This window comes from Micropterus dolomieu, linkage group LG23 (genome assembly GCF_021292245.1).
Source record: "Micropterus dolomieu isolate WLL.071019.BEF.003 ecotype Adirondacks linkage group LG23, ASM2129224v1, whole genome shotgun sequence".
NCBI classification, from domain to species: domain Eukaryota; kingdom Metazoa; phylum Chordata; class Actinopteri; order Centrarchiformes; family Centrarchidae; genus Micropterus; species Micropterus dolomieu.
The window spans coordinates 20,303,414-20,313,158 of NC_060172.1; the positions used below are offsets into that span (position 1 = coordinate 20,303,414).

Here is a 9,745-nt window from a genome sequence, read left to right on the forward strand (position 1 = left end):
TGAGAGAAGCAGCAGCTGTAAGCAGCTTTTACTCTCTTCCACCTCTCATCTTCATTCTGATCCCTGTTAATCGTTGGGTCAGGTGTTAGCATCACACCGAAGCAGTTTATGGAAGCTTTAAGACTTATCTGCCTGTTTGAGTGCTGGTGTGTGCATACGCGAGTCCTCTCAGGAAGGTTTTGAGTGTATCTCTTGGACAGACATGAAAGCTTGCGTTCTGACAAGGTGTGTGAAAACCTGGTTATCTCTGACCACACACACAAAACATACACATAAAGCCCTCTCTCTGAATGAAAGTATAACATGGTATGTCGACGTGGAACTGAACTGCATCAATGTAGGCCGACGTAGCTTAACATTTAACGTAAGATGTTGAGCTGAGTGCATGGTTTGAAGGAAGATTAAAGAGAAGGAATATTAATTTGTAACCTTAAGAAAACAGTGTCTAAACTAACCTAAGTTACTCTGACAACAGTATTTTGTCTTAAAATTTGTATGTATGCTTGCAAGTCCGTATTTCTACATGCCCGTGTATCCAGTCAGTGGCCCAGTGGGAACACCCCACAACTACACGTTGCCATTTCTCACTTTGATTATGAAGGTGACACTGCTCTATAGAGTATATAGGCTACAATATAGTATATAACTGAATATGTATAGAATATAGTTTAGAGAATATTATAGATCCAAGACAAGAAGGGGCGAGACTGATAGAAAAAGCAAATTACAAATCTGTCATACTTCAGCACCATTCACATAGCCATGCATTCATCAGTACACAGTGAAATTAGGCTGCTGATATTTCAGAACCGTGGTCGGTGCTATAGATTCTAACTTGTGACAAACCTCAGTCAGATAAAGGATCAATGAGTCAGATGAGTCAGACTAACGTATTCCACTAAACAACCCCTCTGCCCCTGCACTCTCTGGGGGATAGAGAGGGGACATGGCAGGTTAACAAGGGGGACTCACATTGGTCATTTTACTAACGAGGGGGGTGGCATCCCCCCTCATCCCCATTCAAAGTCCACTACGTGTGTCTATATGTCCAGTGTGGATCTGTTCAGGTGCTGATGATGAAATATGTCGAGAGGGCAACACAGAATGAAAAACAGAAACCGTTCAAAGTCTAATAACCTTCATGGATTTCAATTTGCTGCACCGGTGAACAGACGAATGAACCGAAGGAACCAATAACAGAGTGACAACATACTTGAGGTGGACAAAATAGCAGGAACACTCCACAATGTAATGCAATCCAATACAATAGTGCCACAGTAATGGTACATTGATTGATGCTTGGTGTCAATTGAAATGTTATGGCTGTAGTTTGTGTCGCTGTTCAGCAAATATCTCATTAAGAGTCAGTGCTGTTGGGGCTCTGCTTGTGTTCCTCTTTGCTCATTTAGCTTTCATGTGTTTGGCTCGAGTCTGAATGACTTTTGAGAGTTTTCTTGTTGCCGAAGTTCATACTTTTACAGTGTGATAGAAAGATGCACTTGACTGGCTATTAAAGGTTGGTCAAAGGACTGGCTATTTTAGCTGACACATGCTGCTGATGCCACTCGAGTTGGAATACAACTTAATTGAGTGACTGCTTTTATAATTTTGATTTACAGGGGATGGACAAAACATCAGAAACATTTGAGATATCATTTTGAAATAGGATGTTAACTTTTAAGGTCAAAATCAAAGCTGCAATGGCAACATCAAAACTCTCAAAAACCTCCAAAAAATCATATACCAAACAGATAAACACCTGTGTATTTTATATAATAATAATAATAATAATAATAATAATCTTTGTAGAGAAAACAAAACAACAACAAGTGCTTTAACAAAGTGCTTTAACAAGTGTAAAGACAATAATACCCAAAAGACAATAATACAAAAACAATACAAGATAAAAGCAAGAAAACATTGAAAAGACTAAAATATACGTTTAAGATAAATATAAAATTAGTAAAATAGAATAAAATAAAAGGGATAAAATAAAGTCAAATAAGATCGGGAAAGGCTCTCCTATAAAAGTATGTTTTAAGGAGGGACTTAAAAGAGTTCACTGACTCAGCCGACCTGATTTCCTCGGGCAGGCTGTTCCAGAGCCTCGGGGCCCTGACAGCAAACGCTCTGTCCCCTTTAGTTTTCAGTCGAGACTCTGGAACAGACAACAGACCTCTGCCCGAGGATCTCAAGGTACGTGCTGGTGTGTATGGGACTAAAAGGTCAGAAATATAACAAGGCGAGAGGCCATGAAGAGCTTTAAAAGTGATCAATAAAATGTAATGAAGCTAAAATAGGAGTAATGTGGTCATATTTCTTTGTTCTAGTTAAAAGCCTGGCAGCTGAGTTCTGGACAGTCTGTAGTCGATCAGTAGATTTTTGGGTTAAACAGGTGAAAAGGCTGTTGCAATAATACAGGCGTGATGAGATGAAGGCGTGTAAAATGGTCTCGGTGTCCTTAAAAGTTAACATAGATCGAATTTTAACTATATTTCTAAGTTGATAAAAACATGATTGAACAAGCTTTGTGGGTGCTGCTCGAAATTTAAATTACTATCAAACCAAACACGAAGGTTCTTTGCCACAGGCTTAATGTGATTTACTAGGGAACCAGCAGATGGCAGTATTTGTTTTGCCATCTGCTGGGACCCGATGACCAGGATTTCTCTTTTGTCTGAGTTCAGCTGGAGGAAATTATTTGACATCCATTTTTTAACTTAACTTTTTTAAGGCAGTTGTTAAGTGAACTCAGCATTCCAGGGTCTGTGGATCTGACGGGCAAGTATATTTGTGTGTCATCAGCATAAATATGAAAAGAAATACCATGTTCATGGATAATATGTCCAAGGGGAAGCAGATAAAAGGAAAACAAAATGGGTCCTAAGACCAACCCCTGAGGCACACCATATTTAACTGGACAGAACGACATAGTTGTTTACAGACACGCAAAACTTCCTATTCGACAGGTAGGATGAAAACCATTCTAGGGCAGTACCAGAGATCCCCACCAGATATAAATGTATTTGCGTTACCAAAAACTTTCTGACAGAGACATAATTTCCAGCAAAGAATACTTTAAATAAAACAATAACTATGAGGTTAAAGTGTCAACTCTCATCTTTTTTTTAAAACCAACATCAGATGAGCAATGTAGGAACTGCAAACATGTTTACACATGCTACTGCCAATTTTAGGGCACAGAAAATAGTCATAAATGTGGAGAAAATAATCACAAATAATATTTAGTTGCAAATCCTTTTGAAGGTTTTCTGTCTTCTGTCTGGTCTTGAGCAGTGAAACACATAATCAGTTGGAGGGAAGTTTGGTCAATAAAATGACAGAAAATAGTTGAAAATGCCCTTCACAATTTTCCACAGCCCAAGATGACGTGATTCGTGTGCTTGTTTTGTCCTACCAACAGTCTAGTCCTAACGTATTCAATTTATCTGTGTTTGAGGTTAATGTTAATAGCAGATATGGGAGTATAGTAACCAAAATTTTAAGATCACATCAAAACCTGAGCTGTAAATGGAAAAAATCCTATAAATATAAAAAGAAATTAAACACACCTAGGCATTTGTAACAGAAGTAGAGACTGTACTTGCAGATAGATGGATAGATTATATGAGATTAGACAGGGCTGTGGTGCCAGACGGCGGTGGAGGAGACCTGTTATACATACTCCATCACAACAGGACATAGAGGATCAGTGAAGGAGGATAAGATCAAGGTTCAAAGATACCCCCGCAAAGCAGAGCTCGGGCAGAACAGGGCGGGAGAGCATGGGGATCAGATTGGATTCGTCTACCACTGTTTTCAAGATTATACCTCACTTTCTCAATCTAATGAAAAAAAATCCAGACACAACTAAGATATCAACTTTCAGCTTAATGCTTCATGGACACGTGCCCTCTTCCTCGCCTGCTGAGTCGTCTTTTCTAATTGAGTTCTGTCATTTCTTTCCTATCTCCTGTGACACTGTTCCACTGACTTGTCAACCCACTTCACCTGCTTCACCTTCTTTGCTTTTCATCCGTAATCTCTCCTGGCTTCATCTCGCCGTGGAGAGCGTTTGGACTTTTTGCAACAAACCTGCTTTTCCTCATCAAAGACACCAACTCTCTTCTTTCTGATCCCTTACCGCCTTAGAGCCCTGGGTCTGTGCCATAGGCTGTTTTATATCCTTCCTCCACCAACTCTCCATTTGTCATTCGTCTTATACTGTATCTACCTTCTTCCCTCCTCTCTATCTCACTCCAGTGCAGCACTCATTCACTGTTTATTTTTGCTCTGTATTCTATTTCCCCACTTCCTTGTGTGTATCCTGTATTTGTTTGTTATCCATCGTGGTGTATCTTTGCTAGTTCTTCTCTGTCTTGTCTTTGTCACATCGTCTTGCTCTATTCCCTTCATGAGACCCTCCACTCTGAAGTCCTCATCCTCTCCACATCATTCCTTTCATTTCATTTCCTTTCCTTTCTTTTCCGTTCCTATCTTCTTTGCTGTATGATACATGGAACCCCATAGGGAAACAAGATGGAATTGAATTCTCATATAACTCAAACCTCAATCTTTGAAGACTTTTTTTTCCTTTCTGCTCTGCCCTTTTCTGGTCTGTCTTTGCTCACTGAAATTAATGGAGGATTATTAACAAGGTCTACATTTGCCAGGTTAATCTCATGTGAGACTATCCCAGCCTCATTATTGTTGCTAAGCAAGAGGGATGGAGAGATAATTTTATTTCACCAGGAGAGAGTATAAACTTTCCCCCCCCCTGAACCTCTTTTCTACAGACCTCCACCTCAGCTGCCTTGACGTGAAAGGACCTTTATGGAATAATGAGCATGAATGTACCAGTAGTCATACATTTTGTGATGAATTCTATATTTTGCATTCAGTCAAAATCAGCTTACCGCAGTATTTGCTTCCAAAAGTGAAATAAAGTATAACACAGAACAAAAGAAACGAAAGTTTGCAAATATAAACAGAATCTGTGTGTGTTTGTGAGCAACTCCTTGTATCTGTGAGTTTGTGTGTGTGTGTTACGGAGAAACAAACACAAGGGACTGTAGCTCTAAGGAACAGCACCGTAGAGATCAAAAGGCCCTCTGGTGGGTATACCTGCACCTGCTGAGAAGGAACCCCATTGCGACCCCAGGAAAAGCGTGTCTCTTCCCTGCAGGGAGTCCAGCAAGGCTGGTGCAATGAGGCTAACCCTTTTAAGATCAACACTTCTCACTTAAAGGCAGGTTTTTGTCTGTGTGTATTTGATGTGGATGAACTGATCATCAGGATTAAAAGATAAGATCTATTTCTTTCGACTTCAAGTTATAATCCTTCAATGTATCAACCCTATTTTTTTAAAGCACATGTCATGTTGAGTGAAACATGTATGTGTGTACCCTTCTCATCAGCAACTGCAAGTGTCACCGAATCCATCAGGACTGACATTGTAAGGATGATATCTAGCTGTTATAAAGTTAAGACGTGTAATATATAGATAATAAAAATAATGAAGTTAATGTACATGATTGGACTATATACAGTATACCGTATATTTAATCATAAGAATACCTGTGTTTATATTTACATCCATAATCCTCAGTGTTTGGACGTACAGTACTGTGCAAAAGTTTTAGGTCAAAAATGGGCGTTAAAATCAAGAATAGGTGTTAATAGATTATATTTATTAATTAACAAAATGCAAAGTGAATGAACAGAATTAAAATCTAAATGAAATCAATATTTGGTGTGACCACCCTTTGCCTTCAATGCAGCATCAATTCTTCTAGGTACACTCACATCTTGGAGAACTACCCACTGGCCTTCTGTGCATTTAGGCAGTCTCAGTTGCTTCTCTCTTCAAGTATTACCAGACAGACACGATAATGTTGAGATCTGATGGGCTCTGTGGGGGCCATACCATCACTTCCAGGTCTCTTTGATCTCCTTTTTACAGTGAATATACTGTTGTCCTAATGACTTGACTGCTGGACTTATTCTGATCTGCTGCAGTAAGTTTCTTTGGCCGACCGCTGTAACTACGGTCCTCAACGTTGTGTGTTTCTTTGTGCTTCTCAAAAGAGCTTGGACAGCACATCTGGAAACCCCTGTCTGCCTTGATATTTCTGCCTGGTAGAGACCTTGCTGATGCAGTAAAACTACTTTGTGTCTTGTTGCTGTACTCAGTCTTTCCATGGTATATGACTGTTGACAGTGAACTGTCTTCAGCAGCCTCACCTTGTTAGCTGAGTTTGGCTGTTACTCACCAGGTTGTATTCCTGCTACACAGCTCTTTCTGTTTCAGTTAATCATTGTCTTTCAACGTACATATTGAATTGGTGATCGTTAGCACCTATTTGGTATAATTGTTCATACGCAGTATGTCTACAAGTTTAAGGCACACACACACACACCCACACCTACACCCACACCCACACCCACACCCACAAACTTCTGATGCTGGTGGCACAGCCTAAAGATAGTTTATTGGTTATTATCTCTAACCAACCAACCAACCAAAACCCTTGTACATAGGAGGCTATCTGGGGGTGGCGTGGTAGAGTTGTTGCCCACTTATCAGAAGGTTGGTTGTTCAATATTGATGGTATTTTCACTGTACTGTCTGATGAAATATAATCAGAAGAATGCAGCCATTTCATGACGAAGTGTTGTTAATTCACATGCTTGTTTTACCTACTTGTGCCAACCAGCTTTGTTCGACCGTTATCTAAGAAAACCTTACCCGGGTTAAGCTGACAGGGCCACACAGCAGCCAAACAAGTCAACCAAGAGTTGTCCTGACTGAACTTCGATTAGTCATGCCTTAGATTTCCCAGACTTTCAAAAGCCCCCAGAGAAGTAAATTTTTCGTGTTGCATTAGTTCAGCTGCAGTGAGCAATAGCAGCATCATTAGCTGTTCCTGTTGAGAAAAAGCAGAGAAACAGAGAAACTTGAGAGATAACCATGCCTTGGTGTGCCGTGCAGCGTTGTTGACAAAATTAAGTGAATGAATGTTATATTTAATGTGCTTCTGGCTGCAGATCAGGTCTAATGTGAGATGCTGCATTGTGTTATGGTTGGTCTGTGGTGACCATCAGTGAAACAATTGGTTTCTCTGGACTTGAAATTGGTTTAAAACAGTGAGTCTAGAGAAAAATATTTTTTTATATCTATAAATATTTTTTTTGTTTTGGTATACGGCTGAAAAATAGGCCCTCAAACAAACGCATTCTCAATTTACTCTCCAGAATATTTCTCCAGTCGCTCTTGGCAAAAACAAAAATAGCCACAAATGCAAGGCATAACACCAACAAACATTTATAACAATCTTTCAAAGTCACATTTTTCTACACTCATGTTGGGGTTTGGAAATGAATATAATCACAGAGGGTCCTCACAGGTACAATAAAATTAATGAGTGCGACTGAGGTGAGCGTTTGTATTGCTACGTGTATGCTAATTTCTAGCTTAAATTTTTGCGTACAATGCTCACCTCTCAGATCTTATTGTGTGTATGATCTAATGTATCCAGACTCATCTGCATGTGTTTGTCACTTTTTTTTTCTGTCTGTGCAGGCTTTTCAGAAAGAAAAGGAAACAAATCCTTGTTATTTACAGGCACATGCATCAGCCTGGTATGGCTCTCTGCTCACCTTGTTCTCATGAGGCAGTGTGAATGTAGACAAAGGGAAATAAACAGCATATTTCCAAATGTAATACTGTGGTGTCCGAACAATAATTCTGCAATGATGTGTTGAGATGAAATCCGCTTGACACTGTTCTTGATCATAAAAGTTTATTACATCAAGGAGTTCAGCATCAATTACAAGCTCTGCAGCAGCTTGGAGAGTGACCCAGCCCGATGGCCACTTTGTCTTTCTGTACGTCAAACATCGCTTATATAGGGTGTGTTTTAGGTGCATGTTAGAGGGGTTTAGTACTATTCTGAGGTAACAAAACAAGGGTTAGAGGTCAAATTCTATAGAAGGGTTCACTCCCTACATAACCACCAATCACTACTCTCCCCTTAGGTCACTGACCCTCTGTCCAGCTGCTACAGTGCTATTTTAAACTGTTATGCATCAAATGCACATATGTTATACACCACAATACATTATTGTATGGCTTATGCCACCTGGGTTTCCATGATGTGTGTTTGATGTAAAACCCACGTGTTACCATTTACCGCTCCTACATGATGTTTCGATAAGTATGGAATGTTAGGTGGATCATTGAAAAATGGGTTCACATGAAAGACCTATTATTAATGAATGAGACATTAAAACAGAAAAGGAGGTGACACACAAACACACACACACACACTCACATGCATACATAACCCTTGGGAAATAATCATTGTAACTAATCCATTTCAGTAAGGTGAAATATGCTTATTTAAATGCTTCAGTCACAAATTCATTTCACACATTCCTGAAGCCCTGTAAGTGATCAGTGAAGAAAAATAGATGCAACACTCTTTTTTTCTCACCACTCACTGAACAACATTAAAGGGTGTGAATATCTAATCTGTTATTCATCTGTTTCTCTCTCCTGCATGTCACCTTTTCATGGCTTTCTTTGTTTTGTCTCCACTTCTTCCTGTCTGTCTTATTTTTTAACCATATGTCCTGCTCTGCCTTCATTTCCATTTTTTTTTTTACATTTACTACTATCTGTATCTCTCAGGCATTGGCACCCAGGATGGTAGTGCAAAAAAGGAGGAAGATTTCAAGGGCAAGTCCCAGAGGCAGGTCCAGTTCAACCCTGGACAGACCAGAGCCACATGGCGGGTTCGGATACTGACTGATGGGAAGTACGAGCAGGCGGAGACCTTCCAGATTTTGCTATCGGAGCCGGTGATGGGAGTGATGGAGTTCCCTGCCACAGCAACAGTTGAGATCCTGGATCCTAGTGACGGTCAGTACCACTCATGTACATTAAATCCTGCACTCATGAATACTTGTAGGGTAAGGCGGCTGAATATTCTTTCACGGGGATAATCAGTGGTGCAAAGTAACACGTACTTCAAGTTCGAGTACTGTACTTACTAGCTACTTTACTTGAGTATTTCTATTTTATGCTACTTAATAATACTCCCCCAGATTTTGAAATATTTAACTTTTCACTCACTTTCACAACTTTTCAATACATTTATCTGACAGCTTTATTTACTAATTATTTTGCAGATTCAAATGATTAATTCAAAATATAATCAACTTATATATTATGAAGTAATGTTATAGATTAAGCTATCCAGGAGTATATCAATGAGCCCCGCCGTTACCACCTGCAACATTAAAGTATTGCCCCACATGTATCCATAGTAGGGGTGTGACGAGACACTTAATGTTAGGAGACGGGACAGAAAGGACCCAAACGCAACACTCAGAGGGAAGGAGGTTTTATTGAGGGTTCACGGAGGGGGCTAAGGAAGAGGTGAGGGAGGAGAGGTGGACGCCAAGGGACGCGGGCACGGAGGACCGTAGAACAGGCGAGGCACGGGTGGTGAGGCGAGGAGCAGGGAGGGCGCCGTGGAGGAAGCCCGAGAGGTGAGGACCGGAGGATGAGCCCAGCCGACTGAACGGATGACGAGGGTGAGTGAACCTGGGAGGGAAAACAGACAGAAAGACAGGGTTAGTGACTGGAGCGACAAAATGCAGGGAAAATGAGAAAAAACAAGGAACACGAGAGCCTGGACGTAGAGGTGGCACCGGGTAAGGAGCAACGACAATCAAGCGA

The 9,745-nt window shown here is 40.4% G+C and overlaps 1 protein-coding gene across 1 annotated transcript in view; it reads left to right on the forward strand.

Annotated features, from left to right (window-relative positions):
* The window catches only part of frem2a (FRAS1 related extracellular matrix 2a), a 73,802-nt gene that overhangs the window by 21,806 nt on the left and 42,251 nt on the right, over positions 1–9,745 (forward strand). Inside the window, exon 4 of the mRNA XM_046040803.1 lies at positions 8,693–8,923. Within this exon, the coding sequence (XP_045896759.1) occupies positions 8,693–8,923 (231 nt within the window). The remainder of the gene's footprint in view (positions 1–8,692; positions 8,924–9,745) is intronic.